Genomic DNA, 23,527 nt, shown 5'->3' with positions numbered 1-23,527 from the left:
GTATACAGCATGTTTTCCCATGTTAAAGAACAAAGCATCACATTGCAATACAAGCACACAGTCTCAATATTAGCATCATAATTTTACTCTCATACTCACAGCAGGATATACACTTACAATAGCATACAGTAGAGTACCGTACAACAGAGCTAGCATGACCAATATTTATCTCACCAAACTTATTTTGTGTTCTTTTTTTGTATACAGTTAGAATGTACTGTCCGTGCAGCAGCTACAGATAAACAGGGATATAAAATCTTGTGGTATAAACAAGTCCTGAAAGCCCCACTTGACTGAAGAGGCTTCAGACATGCATTACCCAATTGATTGTCACATGTAACAACACTTCATGTTCAAGAGAAAATATTTAAAAACAAAGTGAAGATCAATAATTCATTAAGAGAAAACTGAAAAGTATTACAGGCAACACTCAAGCACACAAAAAACAAATGTTTTTTTTATCAATGAAAAAGAAAGACGATCAAATTGAGCTCACAGTACTATTTTGTTGATGAACTGAGGCTTCAACATTAATTCATTTTTACTAGACAATTACAATACCTTCATTATTATTGCCACATGAAGAAAGATAACTAACAGAAAGAATGGAAACTAAAAGGCAGATTCACAATAAGTAAATATAAAAAGAAATAGCACCAAACATTGTCAGAAATTCACGCCTTTTGAGGGATTTAGATCAGTCCACCAGTCTCAACACGCCTTTAAAACGCCCCTTGATTACTTTATTGTTTAGTTATTTTTTCTTCGGCATGGCTGTCTGGCTGGGGAAATTCATGTTTACAGTATACGGTTACTATCCATTTACGCATGACGTGCCAGTGTTTCTTCAGTGCTCTCTAGACATCACAAATACCAAGGTAAAACACTGACAGGCTGGCGTCAACAGCCCTGGAACTGCTGCTGTGATTGGCTGCGGCTCTGTGTGGCCAGGAGTTGCTGCTGCTGCTGCAAGAAGCTGATCACCTCTGGACTTCTGAGCAATGACTGAAGGACACACATTCAAATTTCAGAGCAAAATACAACAGCCACAACACCTTGTGCTAAAATTTCTCAATACATTGAAAACGAATGTCTTCCAGTCTGGGTGGAAGAACACAAGAAACCCAATGTCAAACCTGCTCACTTAGAAACTTAGCAGATGCGTGCAAGTAATTTGGACCAAGTGTTCAGCCATGCTCTACAACTTAGCCTTGCTGCTAAGCATGGCAACATCAGGGGTCACTTAATAGTTTGAGTATGAACATGATGCAAAGCATATGCCCATCAACACAAACTGTTCTGGAGGCTTGTGTTGTCTCTTTCAAAGTAGCTTCATGTTGTTGTTTTTTCTTTCAATTTGTCTGCCCAATCAGTCAATCTGACCACCTATGACTTACCAGTCTTTTCTGGTTGAGGACCTGCTCTATCAGGGAGGGTCTGGCTGGCCGGTCCCCCATGGCACCAAGACGCTGTTTGTTTACAGACACAGGCCGCTCCTCTGAGTTTTCCTGGTTAACACACAAAAAAGACAAAAACAAGCTATTAACTATGAGTGTTTTATTTGTATTGTGGTTCAGTAAAGTCTGAAGAACAGGGCCAGGAAACCACATGTGCCAGTGAGTTCAGCCCTGGTAATGTAAACTGCATTGTAAGCTGAGTTTACACCTCTCAAATTCCTTTCTTCTTCAGTCATCTACATGTAGATATTAGTTGTAATACAAGTGTACTTTGTATGGGCAGTTTCCACCACCACATCATGGTATCAAATGAATGCATCTAGGTACAAAAGAATCAATTAAGCTAAGCTTAATCTTACATCAAGTTTCCCACTGGACATGGCCTGATCACTCTTCTTCTTCTTGTACTTGTCTTTGTACATCTTGTTGCGGTGTTTTTTGCACATCCACGGTTTCCTCTGCTTGGCCACCTGCGTTGTGGTCTCCGTGCATCCGTCATAGGTGCACTGTTTGGGAGCGTTGTCGCCCTCCGAGGTCTCCTCGTCGTTGAGTTCCTCCGGGCTCGCGGCGCTGTCTCTGGGATCCGAAGTGTCCAGAACGTCGCTCTCCTCGTCCTGATCATCCATCTCGTAGGAGACGTTGTTCTCCGATTCGTGCGGCGTTATAACATTTCTGCTGTCAACTACTCCGCTTTTACTCACGTAGTACCTTTGTCCGTCTTTAGTGAGCAGGAGAGTCGAGTCTTTGTCTTTGTTTGCTGATGCTAAATTGTCATCTTCATTCATGATTGCGGTGTAACGTTACAAATACAGTAGCTATAACGTTAGCAGCAGCTAGCTAACTACCATCCCTTTGGAGTCAGCTCACGTTAGCTAGTTTAGTTAGCTAACACAGCTGCCCAGCCACTTTCATATATTATTGGGCGTCCATCTGCTTTGAGGCGGTATGTCGTAAATATACCATGATTTGAAAAATAAATTGTATGACTTCTAGCCGCCTACCATGATACCTCCATAGGTTTACTGTCAATTATGCATTTCGATAACAAGGATTTTCTTCTTCGCTGCAATGGTGCCATGTGTTAGAGTGACCCCTAGTGGTCTCTATATTATGTCTATGTGGTCAACATAACAAGTTTCAAAGTAATCCTTTTTTTATTCGTCATAATAGGTTAACACCATGGGATGTCTATAACACCGTTACAACGAAATGTATTTGACAAGAGAACGGGTCAGCTCAGCAATTAAAAGCACTAGCTAGTCCGTTCGACTATATGTGTGATTGTTGTGGACTAGAAGAAGAGAGTATGTCCCATCTATTTTTTTCACTGTTTATAGACAAGAACCTTCTGGATTTAGGTAGACACATTTAAAAAAAGAAACTTAAGATAAATGTTGAGATAAATAATGTTTGATGTGATGCTATGTTTTTGTCTAGATAAGATTGAAACGTATTATTATTATTATTATTATTATTATACAACTATTTATTATTTCCTTATCAATAAGAAAAAATGGTCAGGAACCAAGCCAACTTTCCTGCTCTTTATTAATGAATTTCAGCAATGTAGCAACCTTTTATTTAATATTAAAAACGATTTAAAACAAAAAAGCCATCAAGACCTTGAAGTTTAACACATGCTCTGCCATTATGAAATGTAATGTAATGTCTTTTTTTTTCCTGTTTTGTAATGTCTATTCTATGTATCTGTGTGTACCTTTGTGTATGAACTTTTGTTGATTAAATAATGGAAAAAAGAAGCACTAGTCCTTGTAATAAGAGCACTAGTCATATAAAATATAAAATGACAATAAGATGTAAGATAGGGTAAATATGAATATAACATAGCACTATAAGAAAATGAGGATTCCCTGGTGGCAAAGAACCTCACAAAAACGTGAAATAACCTTCAGAGATCTTACCTGAATGTTATTTATACTATTGTATGACACTGTTATGACATACTATATTATAACATTTATTTTTTTTTACTTTTTTTGGCATACTATAATATAACATGTTTTGTGACATACTGTGCAATGACATTTTTTGTGATGTGGTACAGTATTAAATGTTTATGGCATACTATATTATAACATTTGTTTGGACATTTTGTATGGCATGCTATACTATGAATTAGCATGTTAAATTATTAGATGTTGTATGGCACGCTATATCAAAACATTTTATGACAAACTATACTGTCTTTTTTAATAAACTTTCTTGTGACATTTTGATGATATACTATGCAATGGCTTTTTTATTAATTACATTTTGATGACATACTATATATACTATGACTTTTTAATAACTTTTTGTGACATTTTTTACAACATACTATAGAATGTATTTTGGCAAACTATGCCATGACTTTTTTCGACTTACTATACAATGACTTTTTCGACATACTATACTATGAAAATTCATGGCTTTTTTTGAAAAAGGAAATTTACAGGAAAAGCCTGGAATTGATCACACAACCTTGCATTGGCAAGGGAACAACTCTACCAGACTTTTGTTGAAAATCTTTTTCCGCCATATTATACTTTGACTGTTTATGAACTTTTCCTTGACTTTTTTCGACGGACTATACTGTGAGTTTTTTTACAACATGCTACACTATGACTTTGTCTTTTTTCGACATACTATACTATGACTTTTTATGACTTTTTTTGACATAATATACTATGGCTCTTTTTACGAAATACTATGCTATGACTTTTTAAGACTTTTTCGACTTACGATACTATGACTTTTTTCGACAAACTATATATGACTTTTTATGACTTTTTTTCAATAACTATACTATGAGTTATTTTAAAGGAAATGTCACAAGAGGATCCTGAGATTGATCTGCAAATCTGGCATTCATGAGGCAACAACTCTACCTCCGAGCCACTAATCTTTTACTTAACTTCATAGACATACTATAATATGACTTTTTAAGTATTTTTTCGACATACTATACTATGACTTTTTTGAAAATAAGACTTCATCTGCCATCCTTAAGTATTTGAGGTAATAACTCTACCTCCGAGCCACCAGCCTTTTATTATTGTTATAGACATACTATCCTATGAATTTTCATGACTTTTTTTCGACATACTATATAATGACTTTATATGATTTTTTTCGACATGCTATACTATGACTTTTTACGACTTTGTTGACATACTATATTATGACTTTTTATGACTTTTTACGACATACTATACTATGACTTTAGACGACTATTTTCGACATGCTATACTATGACTTTTTAAAACTTTTTTTCGACATACTATAATATGACTTTTTATGAATTTTTTCGACATACTACACTATGACTTTTAATTACTTTTTTGACTTACTATACTATGACTTTTTTTATGACATACTATAACCATGACATTTTTTATGACATACTATGCCATGACTTTTTATGACTATTTTCAACATACTATACTATGACTTTTTTTGACATACTAACTATGACTTTTTTACAACATACTATGCTATGACTTTTTATGAATTTTCTTGACATACTATACTATGATGTTTAATGACTTTTTTCGACATACTATACTATGACTTTTAATGAATTTTTTTGACTTACTATACTATGACTTTTTTTTTACGACATACTAACTTCTACTTTTTATTACTTTTTTCCACATACTATACTACGACTTTTTATTACTTTTTTTGGACATACTATACTACAACTTTTCATGAGTTTTAATCAACATACTATACTATGACTTAAAAAAAACTTCACAGGAGGCGTTTGATCTCCCAAACTTACATTCATGACGTAACAACTCTACCTCTGAGCCACCAGCCTTTTGTCTTAAGTCTTTTTTCGACATATTATACTATGACTGTTTATGACCTTTTCTTTGACTTTTTTCGACTAACTACTGTGAGTGTTTATGACTTTTTTTGACATACTATACTATGACTTTTTTGAAAAAGAACCTTTGCAAGAGGACCCTGGGATTGATCACCCAACCTTGCTTTATACGTGTGAGCCACCAGCATTTGGTCTTATATCTTTTTTCGACATATTATAATATGACTGTTTATGACTTTTTTCAACAGAGTATGCCATGACTTTTTACAACTTTTTTCAACATACTATACTATGACTTTTATTAAGATATATTATACTATGCCTTTTTTGGACTATTTTTGACATACAATACTTTGACCTTTTATGATATTTTTCAACATACTATACTATGACTTTTTTACGACATAGTATACTATGAAGTTTTATGATTTTTTTCGACATAATATACTATGACTTTTTTTTAAAAGGAAGCTCTGAAGAGGATCCTGGAATTGATCTACCTCTGAGGCACCAGCCTTTGGTTGTTTGATATTTTTTAAATACATACCATGCCTTTTTTTAAATTTTTTCGACATACTATACCATGACTTTTTTGAAAATTAAACTTCACGGGAAGAGCCTGGGATTGATCTGCCAACCTTATGTATATGACATAATAACTTTAACTCCAAGCCAGCCTTTTTTTTTTTTTTTCTTACTATATTATGATTTTTTTTCGACGTACTATGCTATGACTTTTTATGACTTTTTTCGACATACTATACTATGACATTTTATGACTTTTTAAAATGTTTTTTAGACATACTATCCTCTTTTTTTAAAGAAACTTCACGGAAGGAGTTCATGACTTTTTTATGACATACTATGCTATGACTTTTTATGATTTTTTCGATATACTATACTATGACTTTATATGACTTTTTTGACATACTATACTATGGCTCTTTTTACAAAATGCTATGCTTTGACTTTTTTTGACATACTATACTATAACTTTGTTTTCGACAAACTATACTATGACTTTTCATGACTTTTTTCGACATACTATACTATCACTTTTTATGATTTTTTTCGACATACAATACTTTGACTTTTTACGACTTTTTTCGACATACTATACTATGACTTTTTTTTCAACATACTAATATGACTCTTTTTACGAAATATTATGCTATGACTTTTTTGGATTTACTATACTGTGACTTTTTTTCGACATACAATACAGAGGCGTTTCATGGTTTTTTTCGACATACTATACTATGGCTTTTTATGACTTTTTTAGACATACTATCCTCTTTTTTTAAAGAAACTTCACGGGAGGAGTTTATGACTTTTTTATAACATGCTATGCTATGACTTTTCATTACTTTTTTCAACATACTATACTATGACTTTTTATGACTTTTTTCGACATACTATTCTATGACTTTATATGACTTTTTTCAACATACTATGCTATGACTTTTTTTACGACATACTATGCTATGACTTTTCATGACTTTTTTCGACATACTATACCTTGACTTTTTTCCCACATACTATACTATAACTTTTTATGACTTTTTCGACATGCCCTACTATGACTTTTTTTCGACATACTATACTATGCCTTTTTTTTTACTTTTTCGACATACTATACTATGACTTTTTTGAAAATTAACTTCACAGGAAGAGGCGTCCTTCTGTATATGACGTAATAACTCTACCTCTGAGCCACCATCGACCAACGACTTTTTTCGACTTACCATACTATGACTTTTTTTTACGAATTACTATGCTATTACTTTTTATTACTTTTTTCAACATACTATACTGTGACTTTTTTTTCAACAAACTATACTATGACTTTTTATGAATTTTTTCGACATATTATACTATGACTTTATAGGACTTTTTTTGACATACTATACTATGACTTTTATTAAAATATATTATACTATGCCTTTTTTGACTATTTTTTACTTCTATTTCCATTTTAAACAATTTGCCAGAATTGTTTTAAATGTAATTTTTATTTTACTATTGTGGTTTAGATATTGTGGGTATTTTATGTTTCGCTGTATTGTTGTTTGTCTTGTCTCCATGTATGTCTGCTGGCTGTACAAATAATTGCCCCTTGGGGATAATAAAGTTACCTTGACCTTGACCTTGAATACTACTTTTTTCGATTTACTATTTGTGACTTTTTTTCGACATACAATATTATGACTTTTCATGGGTTTTTTCGACATACTATACTATCCATCCATCCATCTTCGTCCGCTTATCCGGTGTCGGGTCGCGGGGGGAGCAGCTCCAGCAGGGGACCCCAAACTTCCCTTTCCCGAGCAACATTAACCAGCTCCGACTGGGGGATCCCGAGGCGTTCCCAGGCCAGGTTGGAGATATAATCCCTCCACCTAGTCCTGGGTCTTCCCCGAGGCCTCCTCCCAGCTGGACGTGCCTGGAACACCTCCCTAGGGAAAGCGCCAGGGGCATCCTCACCAGATGCCCGAACCACCTCAACTGGCTCCTTTCGACGCCAAGGAGCAGCGGTCCTCTCGAGCTCCTCACGGAGGACTGAGCTTCTCACCCTATCTCTAAGGGAGACGCCAGCCACCCTCCTGAGGAAACCCATTTCGGCCGCTTGCACCCTGGATTCGTTCTTCGGGTCATGACCCAGCCTTCATGACCATAGGTGAGGGTAGGAACGAAAACTGACCGGTAGATCGAGAGCTTTGCCTTCTGGCTCAGCTTCTTTTTCGTCACAACGGTGCGATAGATGGAATGTAATACCGCACCCGCCGCCGATTATCCGACCAATCTCCCGCTCCATTGTCCCCTCACTTTGCGCGAACAAAACCCCAAGGTACTTGAACTCCTTCACTTGGGGTAAGAAGGACTCATTCCCTACCTGGAGAAGGCATTCGGTTTCCTGCTGAGAACCATGGCGCCTCCGATTTAGAGGTGCTGATCCTCATCCCAACCGCTTTACACTCGCCGCGAACCGATCCAGTGAGTGCTGAAGGTCGCAGGCGATGATGCTATCAGGACCACATCATCTGCAAAAGCAGCGATGAGATCCCCAGCCCAACCAACTGCAACCCCTCCCCACCCCGACTACGCCTCGATATCCTGTCCATAAATATTACAAACAGGATTGGTGACGAAAGCAGCAGCCGCCTGGCGGAGAGGCCAACCCTCACCTGAAACGAGTCCGACTTACTGCAGAGAACCCGGCACAGCTCTCACTTTGGTCGTACAGAGATTGGATGGCCCTGAGTAGAGACCCCTCACCCCATACTCCCGCAGCACCTCCCACAGTATCTCCCGGGGGACCCGGTCATACCCTTCTCCAAATCCACAAAACACATGTAGACGGGTTGGGCATACTCCCAGGCCCCCTCCAGGATCCTTGCGAGTGAAGAGCTGGTCCGTTGTTCCACGACCAGGACGGAATCCGCTATTGTTCCTCCTCAACCTGAGGTTCGACTATCGCCGCCGAACCCTCCTTTCCAGCACCTTGGAGTAGACTTTACCAGGGAGGCTGAGAAGTGTGATACCCCTGTAATTGGCACACACCCTCTCGGTCCCCCTTTTTAAAAGGGGAACCACCACCCCAGTCTGCCACTCCTTTGGCACTGTTCCAGACTTCCACGCAATGTTGAAGAGACGTGTCAACCAGGACAGCCCCTCCACACCCAGAGCCTTGAGCATTTCTGGACGGATCTCATCAATCCCCGGGGCTTTGCCACTGTGGAGTTGTTTGACTACATCAGTGACTCCCCCCCGGAAATCGACGCCAATCCCCCGCATCCTCCAGCTCTGCCTCTAACATAGAGGGCGTATAATCGGATTCAGGAGTTCCTCAAAATGCTCCTTCCACCGCCCTATTACCTCCTCAGTTGAGGTCAACAGTGTCCCATCCTTACTGTACACAGCTTGGATGGTTCCCCGCTTCCCCCTCCTGAGGTGGCGAACAGTTTTCCAGAAGCACTTTGGTGCCGACCGAAAGTCCTTCTCCATGTCTTCTCCAAACTTCTCCCACACCCGCTGCTTTGCCTCTTTCACGGCAGAGGCTGCAGCCCTTCGGGCCCTTCGGTACCCTGCAACTGCCTCCGGAGTCCTCTGGGATAACATATCCCGGAAAGACTCCTTCTCTCTACTATACTATGGCTTTTCATATGTTTTTTCGACATACTATGTCTGATTTAAAAAATAAAGAAATTTCACAGGAGGAGTTTATACTATATACTATACTATGGCTTTTTATTACTTTTTTTATATACTATACTATGACTTTTTTATACGACATACTATACTATGACTTGTTTTCGACATACTATATTATGACTTTTAATTACTTTTTTTGATTTACTATGCTGTGACTTTTTTTTCGAAATACAATACTATTACTTTTTAGGTTTTTTTCGACACACTATACTATTGCTTTTTATACGTTTTTTTGACATACTATACAATTACTTTTTTTAAAGAAACTTCACGGGAGGAGTTTATGACTTTTTTATGACATACTATGCTATGACTTTTTTGCGAAATACTATACTATGACTATTTTTTTACATACCGGTAGTATATTCTAAATTTTTTTTGACATACCATACTATGACTTTTTTCTCGACATACATGACTTTTTATGACTTTTTCTTTTATATACCATACTATGACTTTTTTTTTTTTTACTTTTTCAACATACTATACTATGACTTTAAAAAAAAATTAATTTCCCAGGAAGAGCCTTGGCTTGATCTGCCATCCTTACGCATATGAGGTAATAACGCTACCACCGAGCCACCAGGCTTTTGTTTTCCTTGTATACATACTATCCTATGACTTTTCGTGACTTTCTTTGACATACTATACTATAACTTTTTTTTACGACATACTATACTATGACTTTGTATGAATTTTTTCAACACACTATACTTTGACTTCTTGATGATTGTTATAAACATATTATACTATGACTTTTTTAATCACGTTTTTTACAACATACCATATACTATGACTTTTTTTTACGACATACTATACTATGGCTTTTTATGACTTTATGAAGTACTATACAATGAAATATTGTAAAATTGTGTTTTTTTATGGCATGTTATTTAGATTTTTGTATGACAAACTAAACTAGCTGAAAGTTTAGAAAGGTGGTCACCTTTTTTGGAGGCAGAGATACTTTACAGTTACAAAAGTTTCACAGAAAGTGCTCAGACCTGCAATGTCTCCACTGTTAATAATAGTGTTCTGCAGATAAGAATAGAAATAAAGTGTCAAGGTCTGGGAATATGCCTGACAAGATCATAGGAAAAACACAGAGGCAGCTGTGCGAGAGCCAGTATCTGCTCTGTAACAGGCAGAAAACCATGAAGCACATTCAACTCGCAAGGTTTAATCTGAAAGGGACTATAGGACTGGGGGACAAAACATTTTCTATGGTTATGATGTTTATCTGTTTTTAATGCCACCTGCGATTTCTCAAATGTTACCTGTCCCGCTTTTAACTGTTGTATATGAAGTCTGTATTGCTAATAAAAGTTTTTTTATGCAATCGTGGAGAAGCAAAACAAAAATTTTATTATATAGGTCTGAGAAAGTTCCCTCTATCATATCTGACAGGACAAATTTACAATTAAATAAATCTTTATGCATGATGTCTGTATGATCCTTGGTGATCCATTGCCACAGGAATTGCATGTCTGTTTTAAAGTTGTTGTTTTTAAATTACACCAACTAAACATATTAAAGCTTTCAAACAACACAGATGATTTGTTTTTGAAACAATTTTTTCATTATTACTTTTATTATTGATAGACAATTGTTTAACAGAGGTACAGGTATTGGTATTGCAACATATTGTAATACTGTGGAGCAGCAGTGAGAGCACTTTGGTAAACCACATGTGCTCTTGTGCTGGAGAGAGTGGATTTCAACAGCACAACAAATTCATACTGATCTGGTCAATATGGCAGCACATAACTGTGTGATGATGAGAATAAATACAGAAAATGACAGACAAATGTGACAATTGCAAGGACTCCTCTCAGCTATCTCACATCAGTTACTGGAAATCCCTTGCCGGTGGCTTTTGCAAAGGAAGTGACATCATTCCCAGTGTCTAACAAGAAGCAAAGATGTAGGTATCTCCTTCTTCTATTTGCCTGTGTATATCTATCCAGGCAGTACAACGTCAGGTCGAAATGTTTTTTTGTTTTTTTTCAACTTCTCTGTATTGTTTCATTTCAACCTGATGATCTCCTCTAGGTTATTTTTTTTCTTTGCTGACTGACTGATACACATGTATGACAGGTTGTTTTTTTTTTTACAGTTTCCAAAGACTTAGCTACTAGTAAAGAAATATACTGTATTGTGAACTATCAAAATAAATGAAATTATGTTATTTACATAACATATAAACAATACTTCATCACAAACTGTTTTGTTTTTATAAGAATAGGCTACTGTATGTCTGGCATGCTTTCATCTGAATAAATGAAGCCATGAATGAGGTTGTACAGAGCTAAAATATATCCTCTTCTCTCCTTTAAACTGTTCTGCTTTCCAAGAGTGCTGCTGGTTCTCCGACATCCATACTGTCTTTCTTGACTGCACCTAGACTGCACTACTTTGTGCAAATAGGCAGACCTCATAAACGGTTAATTGTATACATTTACAACCTAAAACATATCTCCAAACCCATACAACTGGTACACCTAGGCTGCAACAATTATACCTTTCTTTACTGCTGGGATATGTGGATGAAATAAGCCTTCAGTGTTGGGGAAAATGTAAACAAGGCTTCACAAAATATCAAAATTAATATGATATCAATTCAGAATGATTGTGAAAATGTGCGCTTTGAGGAAAAAATGTTGAGTTTGCTACACAAGCACCTGAATGCTGCTGAATTTTGTGTATCAATATGTCATGAACGAAGCAGTTGACAAAATTACAAGCAGGGATCAAATGCACCATTGTTGTCTTAATAGCAGTCTGTGTAAAATGTAAACTGCAATCCAACATTACAGGAAGGCAACGCCAATACTGTGTGGAGCACAGAATTATACTTTAGCACAAGTGCTGTCTTTGATGATTTATCTTCCTATGAACACTGTATTTAACACATTTGTAAGAAAAACTCCTTTCTCTACACACTGTAGCTCTGATCTTCCCAAATTAGTCTCCAGTAGCCTAACATTTCTGAGCTCTACTTCTACACACTTTTTAATTATTTTCTTTACACCAAGCTCTTAGGACAAATCAACAAAAACATATCCTTTATGAGAAAGGGAAACACATATTAAAAAATGCAGTGAATAAGGAATGATTAAATAAGGTTCAATAAAACATGAACATTGGTCCATATTCTCATATTGCCTTGTAGAGCTGCTCCACCATAAGGAAGTTTCCATGTTGAGCCTGGATCATCACTGAAGGGTAAACAATACTGTCGCCCTTTCTCGCTCCTTAAGCTTGGCAACATGTGCTCAGATGAGAGAACGTTAAAAATAAATAAATAAAAAGTATTTCGCCCCATTCCGCCTTTTCCCTCGTGTTCTTTGTGTCTTGTTGCCTCTATAGTCTTTCTCCCAACCTCTCTACCCTCTTTTCATCTATCCACCCTTTGATCTATCTCTCCTCCAGGTTTGGAAAGATGGATTCAGGGGAGCTAAAAGTTATCTCTGATTTCACTTTTTTTTATCCTCCACAGTTTTCCCCGGTTCACTCCCAGCCTTAGATAGAAGACTGTGGGGAAGCTGACGTCTCCTCTTCCTCCTCCTCCTCCATATAGAGGGAGGAGCTGGATGAGGATTTTCCCCACTCACTTCTTCCTCCTCCATTCCGCCTCTTCTCTAGAAAGGCGAGTTGGGGGAGTGGACGTATCTGGCTGAGCTGATGGAGATGTCATCAGAGTCAGATGGGAGGCTGGGGTTCGGGGAAGGGTCAGAGCAAGTGTCAGGGGTCAGAGAGGGAGGGGCCATGGGCAGGCCAGGGAGGCAACTGGGAGGCTCCGCCCATAGTGTTTTCGTTGTTGATGTCGTTACTCATTGTCAGCATCATCTGCAAAGGCAGTGGCTTCACATTCGGGTGGCGTCCTCGTCTGAGAACCTGCCCCTCCTTATCAAGAGGGGTGGCCTGAATGAGGATGGAACAGGAGAATAGATTAGATTAGATCCTCTGATGCAGGGATTCAGTAGCCAGTAATCCAGTATGGAGGACCAGGAGAGCCTTGCACAGGTGCATTAAGTTATTAATTGATATTTATTGGACAGTCAGAAGAGGGATTAAATTATAAATTTATAAACGGATCTATGAACTATACCTAAATTAAACTGTCAATGAATACCTAAATGAAAGATTTTGATGCAACATCACAGTTCTTAAATTATTATTAATCAACGTTTGCAGCTGGATTAATACACTAAATTGTTGTCATTGTTGTTTTGTTGTGAATTCATCCATCAAAGTCTGTTATTAATTCCTCTTGTCAGTGTCCACATTTCTGTACATATCAACTAGTCAAATTATAACTGTAAACCTTTATAACCATGAACTTCTTGGTCCTCCATGAATCAATGGTGGATAAAATCACACAACAGGAATTCGGCAATGGGAGCTGAATAGCAAGCTCAGGTATTAGTACATAACATAGAGGACAAGGCTTTGGCAAAAGACAGATGACAAGGATGCATGTGCTGCATGAAATATGTGTGAGAGATGAAAGGCAAGAAGACCACAGAGGAGGAACGACATTGTCAAAGAAGCACAACAGCAGCCAGTCAGCAGGGCTGCACGCAGGGAGGAGGGAGGCAGCAATTTCAGAGACACTATTTTGCTTTGTTTTGATTTCTTGCTGGTTGTGTCTCTATGGAAACCTGGCGTACCTTATCCAGTACATGGCCGGGTGCTGGTAGAAATCCAACGACCCAGATCTCTGCATAGAAAAACTGTCGTCCAACTGAATATAAAAAGAAACCAGCACAATTAATCTAAACATCAGCTCACTTAAAAAACAGAACAAACTTCACTCAGAAAGCAGTGTCTGTTTTATGAGGCAGAACAATTCAGCTTGAAAGAAATTCGCAGAAAATTGTAGACCTCCGTATAAACCACTTCAACTACAACTTTATATGAACATTACAATCCAATTATGTGTGGTCGTGTTTGTGGTGGTGACTTACAGAAATGACTGACACTCCTGCAGTGGTGTCATTGACCTTCGGACTGGTGTTGAAGTGCTTCTTTATCTTCCCTGCTACTGACAACTGATGATCATTCTCACATAGACCCTCATCCTGTGTCGAGCAAAGGGGAGAGGAGACGAAGAAAATTCAGCGCTTATGTGAAAATATAGCGACTCAATAGATGTGATTCTCAAGATCTGTGAGCTCACTTAACTCTGTACTTACAGTGACCCAAGGGTGTTCTAGCACCTGGAGGGCAGTGTATCTCTGATCCACTTCCACTTCCAGCATGGATCGAATCAGTTCCTTAAGCAGCAAACAAACATTGGTGAGTCAAGTCAATTTCCTCCAACGTGGGGATTTGTTCACAACACAGGCAAACCGATCGGTCTTACTAACATAGATATTCACCTTGGCAGTCTCTGACACGTTGTCCCAGTATGGTAGAGGAAATTCTAGCTGTCCCATTAGTATCTGATCAAAAAGCACTTCCTGATCGTCACTGCTCCTGCAAACAATAGAATTTTGCTCTGATTAACATTGTTCACAGCGGTAAAGATGCCATTCAGGGAACTCATCCACAACTCCGTGTGTGATATTATTTTGAGAGTGACTTTTAAAGCATTACAAGTGTTCTTACCCTCTAAAGGGTGGGAAACCACAAAGCAGGATGTAGGTGATGACTCCAGCTGCCCAGATGTCCACCTTAAGGCCATACCTGCACAAAGACAAAGATATATAATGACTTCAAGGCAAAGATAAAGAAAAACAAGGGAACATGCAGCGCAGCATTTGTCTTTTTAAGACAAAATGTATTTATATATTTTCTAATATATCTGTAACCTGCCGCCTAACTGCATTAAGACATGACTCATCACACATTGAGTGTGGCCTGTGTGTCGTTCCTCTGATTTGTCCTTGAAACCTCAACTCTGCTACTGATGCTCTTACCCTGTTTCTGCGATGATTTCAGGTGCTACATATGTCGGGGTCCCGCAGACAGTGTAGAGAGGTCCGTCCACCACAGTCGCCAAACCAAAGTCTCCCAGTTTCAGGCTTTTGCTGCCGTCTGCATGCTCATACACCTAGGCACATAGTTTTAAGTTTATAGTTTTTGTTTGTACAAAAATGTTACTATCCTGTCCCGCGTCAAATCCGTGGGGGGGATTGGCGGTTAGCGGTGTGCATTGATGTCTTCTACAGTGTTCTTTTTGATAGCACCACTGGGGGGCACCAAGGTCCGACATTTTCAAATCCTACACATAGGGCTTTAAACAAGTACACACTTCCAGTGACTTGCAATTAACGCTCGTACTGTACACATTTGTGTATGTAAGGGAGGGGTGGCCTTATAAAATAGTATAATTGCAAACAATCTATGACCTTAAAGCTGCTGTGAAACATATACAACACATTTTAATATTCAGACATTTCAGCATCTTTCAACTCATTGTTTAGGGTGTATGGCCCACATCTTTTTCCACAAGTCAGGCCCGACCATCACATGTAAGGAGTGACTCTGGGTGGTGGATGGGGCAAAGGAGGGAATTAAGAACAGCGGTTGAGGGAAGAGGATGAGAAGACAACGAGGAGGTCAACATAAGGGAGAAGGAGGGAGGGAAGACACATACAAGGCAGGCTGGAGAAGGAGTGTGCGGGAGGTGTGAGGGCAGCAAGGATGACTCATCTCTTGTCTCTGTGAGAGTCCAGAGTGAGTGATATTACTTCACTGTTCATTCAGAAAGGAGGGAGGCTAATGCTGCAGTGAGTTATATGACCATGTACACACAGTAAAGACACATGAAGACCCACTCTGTGTAAACTCACCAACAGGTTTTCTGGTTTGATGTCTCTGTGCACAATGTTCAAGCTGTGGAGGTATTTGATGGCGTTGGCCAGATTGTAGAGCATGCCACTAGCATCTCTCTCTGTGTACCTGTTGGCGGAGGTGATGGCATCAAACAGATCTCCCCCCTGCAGAAAAATCATGACGGGCAGACGGGATGTCAATATTAGGAACAATGTCACAGGGGTTTGTTTGGCATTTTCACATACAGAACCTGACATTTTCACTTCCAAGTTTTCAAAGTATCTCATCTTTTCTGCTGAGAAGAGTTAACTAAAAAGTGGATTTGAGGAATTTCGTTTGCTCAGCAGCTGGAGGGGTAAACTGTGTCCTCATTCCTCCCCTAGGTTGAAACATCTCCTCCTACCAGTCTTTAATATTTCCCTTTCATTTAAATGTATCCTGTAATTTCACCTTTTCTTGCAGGCTTTTTTTTCAGTTCTCATATTATTCTGTATGAAAACCCCTCCTCTTATCTCTCTCTCTCTCTCTCTCTCTCTCTCTCTATGTCTCTCTCATCCTCTCTCTCCCTGAGTGGACTAAATGGAACAGAGGCTTAAAATAGGGCTGGATCTCTCTAACTCTTTCTCCCAGCACAGACTCAGACACACTGTCAGCGTCCGGCCTGCACAGCAACAGTTATTTAAACATGAGCACTGTCAGTCTCTAACCAGTGCATTTGCACTTCTCTACCCCCACTGTGTGGTCAAAAGTATGTGGACACACAGACATTACACTTATATGTGTTTGGTGAACTTATCATTTCCAAAAGCATAGACATTAATATGCTGCTATAACATCCTCCATTCTTCTTGGGATGCACAAGATTTCCACAAGATTTTGGAATCTAGCTGCAGAGAGTTTAGTGAGTTAGTGAAGTCGGCCACAGGCGTTGGGTGATGAAGCATGTCTGAAATATCAAGTTTTCCCTTTATTGAAACTAAAGGACCCAGCCCAAAACAGCACCAAAAAACAAAAATGTATGCCATACTTTTGGCTGTATTTTGTATGATCTGTTTCCCTCTCTCGCTGCTCTTACCCTTCGCCTCCCCTCTCAATGTATCCATCTGACTCTTTCCCTCTCTCAGTCCCTGCCACCATCGCAGAGACTCTCTGCACCTCATTCATTCACAGCCTCCTCTCGATCCTCCTACTTTGGACGCACTCACACGTACACACACTTCTTCAACAGATCGCCTCTCATCTATATTCTGTAGTACTCTACACCACAACATGAACAGATGGATCACATTCCTGGCTTCTGAATTATGCACAAACATTTCTTGACTCAGAGAGCAAGAGAGAATAAAGAATGTGAACACACGAGCGCTTCGGGCCACAGACCAATTCTCTGGATCCCACAGTGTGTGACTGGTTATCAATTTATCATTTGCTTCACTAGTTGAATGTTGCAGCTCAGTCTCTGTTGCCGTTTCTGCCTCCGTGCTCCTCTCTGTCGCGCTCAAGCTGGAGATAATGATCATCGACATATATAGAGAATACATCTATCCATTATCTTAGTCAGGCCAAATATCCCAGCCTGTCCATAACCAGGGGAGAATGACCCACAAACACATACAAAAAAAACTTGTAATTATAGTATACAAACATGGCTACACACCTTGACCAGCTCCATGACCAGATAGAGTTCGCTGTAAGTGTCCATCTCCTCTATGAGCAGGACAATATTTGGATGTTTAACCCTGCGGAGGATGGCCACCTCGTTCTGGATCATGTGCTCCTAGAAATAAGAGTTGAAATTGATTGTATAGCCAAGTGAAACACATGTATTAAAAGGAATAAAGAGTAACTTAACACCAGGTGTGATGGGTGTGGTAAGACGTGTGCTCTGGTGCACCTTAACAATGATGTCACGGTGTACTGACACACACTGAAGTACACTTCTACATCGCTGCAGCAAGGTGAGAATTTAAACCACTGGAGGTCAGCGAAAACATGATTTTCAGATGGTGTTCACTTGCTCTTTAACTGACACAGATTTAGATTAATTAGCCTAAAAATGTTGGTGAAGGGACTCCGGTTACACTAATCCTGCATAGAAAGTGTGTAAACTGATGAATTCCAAACTGTTTTAGTTCTTTTTCGCTGTTCCTTAGTTTTATTGACATTGAAAAATTTCACTTTTTTGTGAGTACAAAAGTAGCTATTTTTAAAATGACTCAATATTTGAGCAGTATTCAACGCAAGTTATCTTTTTTTTTTTTCTAGTAACATTTAAGCCAAGCAACGTTATTCCTACTTGAGTGGGGTAGCCTTGCACAGTACTCTTTTGCCTTTGGAATCATAGTTTACCTTGCCTCTGCATTTGCCCTTGTTGATGATCTTCAGAGCATACTCCCGTCCTGTGGAGTGCTCCACACATTCCCGGACAACTGCAAAGTTTCCATCGCCTAACATGCGTCCCACCTTGTATCGGTCCGATATGTAGGACGGCACTGCTGGAACCTCATTGACTAGAACATCAGCTACAGGGAGGAAGAACGAGGTTTAGAGTGGCTGAGGATTCATTGTACAGAGGACCTAAAGAGCTTTGTTTAAAGCTAAATCATTTACATCTAATAACATTGATATTGAAAAGGACATGAATGAACATGGAGATGTATTTTTTTTTCAAATTGAGTTTCAAATCAATGAGGGCTCTAGTTACATCTGACAGAACTAACTGGTAGATTAAATTGCAAATGTATGCAATTAATGTTCAGTGAAATATGAATTAATTAATCGAAACATTTGAGAAGGTTCTCTGGGTCTTCTAAAGGTAAATTAAATTAAAGATGAAGATGTCAGAATGAAATTGCCAAAGATCTGTGACTTAAAATAAAAGAGCTACGATTCTTGGTATAACCTTCACATAATTTACCAGCACATCGTTTGTAGTGTCACAGAGTTTTTTGGAGTTAGAAAGATGGTGAAAAACACCAGAGGAGGGGGAAAAGTGTGAGAAAAGGAGGTGATAAGAACAGGATGTACAACACAGAGATGGGAGAGAGAGAGGGAGAGAGACTCATCAAAGGTCATGAATATGATTCAGACATGCATGGTATTTGCAAGTACACCGCCTTTGCCCACTGATGGACAGATGGGACATTCTTGTAATGATAATTTTCCTCACCTTCAGTGACAGGTCCATCCCCGTCTTCCACTGAGCTAGAAACTTTAGTGGAAGACAGAGAGGTGGAAGAACCCTGGGACCCCTGCAGAGAGGGAGAGGGGGAGACAGAGTGCAGGATGGTAATTATTATTTTTAAATCTGTACAATCACCAAAATAGTTTGTAATCCAGTCCACACGCAACAAAACGCCACGAAGCAGTCCCCTTCTGCTACAATCCCAGCCAAACCAAATATGTATGTCCAAAAATATGCAGAAGGACATTTTGCGACTCATCTCATCCTCAGAACATCCTTAAGTCTGTCATTTTGTTTGCATGTCTGTCTGTTTTATTGTGCTGCCCTGTGCGGTGTGTACACTGTGCTCACACAAAAAAACAGAACAGATTTACTTAAGCTACTGAGCTGAATATAAACTGGTTACTTATTCGGCAGTAAACCACCTGTGTGTGGCTACGTTGGACAGACGACTGCATCCCAATTAGTTCCTAAGTCATTCCTATCTTATTTTACCTTCCTTTTACTCATCACTACTAGCTTTAATACCACCTGCAGGTTTTGGTGACACTGATAAATGCGGATGAATACCGTCTTTCATGTGGTTGGTGAGTAGGAGGTCATTAACGGGAAAAAGCGATGCAGCGTCGGCATCTGTCTAAAGACAAAAACTCATTACGCCTTCCACCTCATAACCTTCTGTCTGGTTGTCATGGAAGCAACAAGGGCGGGGAGCGAGGAACTAGCCGGTACTGTAAATGAGAATCTTCCCCTCTATCTCTCCTATTTCTGTCTTTCCTCCACTCCTTTTCATCTTTTTGTCCTCTTCTCCAAAACCTGCTGTTGGCTTCAAATTATTTTACTACATTTTGATAATTTGATTACGTAAGAGAAAAATCTTTGTAGTTTGGGAGGTTTCCAGTGCTTGAATAAATCCTGCAGGTGCAGCTGGCACATGCAGCCTGCCCAGTGATGGAAGTGGACGCCATCATAATTCCTCTAAAATATAAGCTGGCCAAAGTGAATTATTAACAAGTGCCGTTTGCACTATAAATGGTCTGCACTGTGTGTGTGTGATGTATGAGCCAATCTACATGTGCAACTGTGAGCAGTGCATCAGCAGTTTGTTGGTGACTAATGTCTCGCTGATGATACATTTTTCTGTCATCTCTCATTTTAGTGCAGGTGTAGTATTTTTCATGCTCTCTCGTGGTGAATTCACACCACATAGTATAATTCACACATCAATCAGTCCTGACTCCTTAGAAAAGATGAGATCCTAAAAAGTTTTGCTGAATTAATGGATGCTGCCTGTTGTTATGGTAATAACCAAGCAAGCATTTGTAACAAGGAGGCCAAATTTGGTATCAACAAATGATTCACGAAACAAAATGTTTTCAAACTTTTGAAACTGTGTCAAATGACATCTTATATAATACTTCAGATTTTACAAAGTGGACTTTTAACAACAGTGCAGATCAACATTTAAATTACGTAAAAATACTTGCTGGGAACTAGAAATAATAACCTCTTATTAGAGTCTCTTAGAGTTTGCTGTCATGGCAAAAAGAGGAAAAGGCCACCCATCATAATGACTTAGATCTGAAAACTATTTACAAAGCGGAGCTGCCCTGTATCTCCGCTCAAGTAACTGTCAGCTCGTTTACTCATCTCTACTGCTGTGACCTGAAAGCCGCCCAGGTGATGTAGCTGTGAGTCAGGCTGGATTTGGTTTATGTAATGTTATTTTTGCTGGGCACTCATCCCAGAACAAGAAAACCCACTTAATACCCATAAAGCCGATGACCCTCATGTGCTTTATCCAAAACATCCTTCTTGTGCTCTTTTATTCTCTCATGCCATCTCTTATATTTACCTCTCTTGTGCCCTTATCGCACATCCAGCCCGGTCCTTACTCGGTTTCTCATTTTGAACTCCTATCTCTCTCTTCCTGTCACCGAGGGAAACAAAATACTGTTGCTATGGAAATTGCTCACAGAGAGGAGAGGCAGCTTATGAGACTTCCAGTGTGGAGACAGAAGCCTATATATGGCCATTTCCTCTCTGCATGCTGGGAGGTAGGTTTAACCTTCTATGAACATTGTGTCTCTCTTTCCTGTGTTGAAAAACTATGGAGACAGATGACATAAAAGACAGAGTGAGAAAGAGACTGAGAAGCAGCGATAGATGGAGAAAATGAAACAAAGAGATGGTAAGAAAGATGTATGGAGTCTGGTCTGGTTGATATTGATCATTACATTTGGCAGGAACTGCCATGTTATTGTTAGACCATCCAGCTTTCTCCATGTTGCACAACACAACATACACTATTCTTAGCTCTACATCTCTACACTTTTGCTCTGGCTATGACTCACACCACAGAAAAAAAAAACTAAAAACACTGACAAACCTTTTACATCATGGCTGGAGCCACTGCTCTTCAAATTGGCAGGGGCAACACTCAGCGACTGAATACTGATCAGCGCATAAATGTGAAGTAAACAGGATTTCCATGATTGACCTTAAACGTGGAGTATTGTCTGAGATGCTGACAAGTAGAAGCAGAAGTATGAAAAGGCAGTCTGTCAAGAATTCAGCATTAAAAATGCACCAAACATTTACAAAACCAACTTAAGAGTAATGCTAGCCTTGTCCCCAATGACCCCATTTGTATCCGATTACGACACACATCCGAAAGCAGTCTTTCTCTCCAGCCCTCAGGCTGAGAGAGCCAAACCTCCTCTCCAGCAGCATGTATTGTTACTTTCACTGTCAGGCAATATACAGCAGAAGCAGGATTTATTGGTAGAATAATATCTAATAAGATTTGATAGAAACATGGTACTTTGTTTTGTCCCAAGTTCCCACTCTGTCTCTCATAAAGACACAAGGTACAGGAGATAATATTTCTTGGCTCTCATTTTGGTGTCTAGACAGACAGGAAACATAATCTATTTGACTGTCATCTGAAGAGATCAACAGTCTTTAGGGATTCTGACTTTCTGCACTTCCAGTTGGACACAGGGAAATGTTCTAATCACGATCCTTATGCACCGCAATCCTGGGAAATCACAGGAACATGATTAAATGCTTCAGGGAAAATTGAATAGTGGGAGACTTGGGTTGCCTAAGCCAGTGAAAAAAAACAAAAAACACCCAGAACCGAAGCAGTGGGACAGGACAGATGAACGCACCTCTGGGACTGAGTTTGTGTTGTAATCTCTTCTGTGCTCGGCCGAGTACAGACATAAGTTTAACAAAGGAGAACCGATCATCATCCATCTGCTGGAAATGATCTCTGTTTTTTGTATGTGATGATGTTCTGTTAATCAACAGTTATGAGGAACATAAGAAAAACACAAAATGAAAAATGAAATGACAATGGATTTAATGATGACATCAACAAATGGAAATTAATACATTAAGCAAAGAAAATACAAATAGAAACAAATGAGCCAAGAAGATCTGGCGGCCTTGCATGACAAAAATTACAATATGGCCAGGTTATCAAATATAATTTGCATGTGATAGAGCACACAATTTTTATATTTACATATCTTAGATGTATGTAAATGGCAGTGCAAAATGTCATGTTACCGACTAAAGATATGTAAATATGAGCCAGATTTGAATAATTTGTGAACAATTTGAAGGAATAAAATGTTCAAGAAACAATGTTTAATTTAAGCCGCAATTGCTAAATCTTCCACAGTTTCCTCATGTGCTGCAGCCAGTCTTTTTGGCAGATACAGAAACAAAAATTGGACAAACCATCTATTCACACATCAACACAACATGACATAAGAAATATAATACATCCAAATACAATCTTTAGTAGCAACACACTCTAATGGATGAGATGAGAAGAATTAACCTTCATAATACACACTTTCAGTTTGCTCCCTCTTTCACACACACACACACACACACACACACACAGACACACACACACACACTTTAATTATGAATCACCCAAAACAAATTATGGACGGTAATGTGAGATGGAGCATGCAATTCAATGGATTACGGACGTGAATGACTCAGTGGTGAGAGGAGGATGTAGGTGACATACTACGGTTG

General features: G+C 39.0%; 2 protein-coding genes across 2 annotated transcripts in view; both read right to left on the bottom strand.

The window, feature by feature from the left end:
• Nucleotides 1–63: 63 nt before the first annotated feature.
• LOC120543795 (regulatory factor X-associated protein) lies at nt 64–2,533 on the bottom strand. The gene is made up of 3 exons (XM_039777035.1): nt 1,817–2,533; nt 1,398–1,508; nt 64–1,005 (listed from the first exon to the last, which is right to left on the bottom strand). Exons 1-3 carry the CDS (start codon nt 2,240–2,242, stop codon nt 901–903), a joined length of 642 nt encoding a protein of 213 aa, XP_039632969.1. The 5' UTR covers nt 2,243–2,533; the 3' UTR covers nt 64–900.
• Nucleotides 2,534–11,073: 8,540 nt separating this feature from the next.
• dclk1a (doublecortin-like kinase 1a) overlaps nt 11,074–23,527 on the bottom strand; it is a 47,675-nt gene continuing 35,221 nt past the window's right edge. The window contains exons 7-18 of the mRNA XM_039776938.1: nt 22,293–22,314; nt 19,454–19,535; nt 18,634–18,806; nt 17,942–18,061; nt 16,302–16,448; nt 15,426–15,559; nt 15,115–15,192; nt 14,886–14,982; nt 14,700–14,780; nt 14,472–14,585; nt 14,175–14,248; nt 11,074–13,425 (exon numbers count right to left, since the gene is read on the bottom strand). Of these exons, the coding sequence (XP_039632872.1) occupies nt 13,368–13,425; nt 14,175–14,248; nt 14,472–14,585; nt 14,700–14,780; nt 14,886–14,982; nt 15,115–15,192; nt 15,426–15,559; nt 16,302–16,448; nt 17,942–18,061; nt 18,634–18,806; nt 19,454–19,535; nt 22,293–22,314 (1,180 nt within the window). The 3' untranslated portion in view covers nt 11,074–13,367. The remainder of the gene's footprint in view (nt 13,426–14,174; nt 14,249–14,471; nt 14,586–14,699; nt 14,781–14,885; nt 14,983–15,114; nt 15,193–15,425; nt 15,560–16,301; nt 16,449–17,941; nt 18,062–18,633; nt 18,807–19,453; nt 19,536–22,292; nt 22,315–23,527) is intronic.

This window comes from Perca fluviatilis, chromosome 16, assembly GCF_010015445.1.
Source record: "Perca fluviatilis chromosome 16, GENO_Pfluv_1.0, whole genome shotgun sequence".
Classification (NCBI taxonomy): domain Eukaryota; kingdom Metazoa; phylum Chordata; class Actinopteri; order Perciformes; family Percidae; genus Perca; species Perca fluviatilis.
The sequence above is the reverse complement of the archived record's forward strand: the minus strand, read 5'-3'. Positions and strand labels throughout refer to the sequence as shown.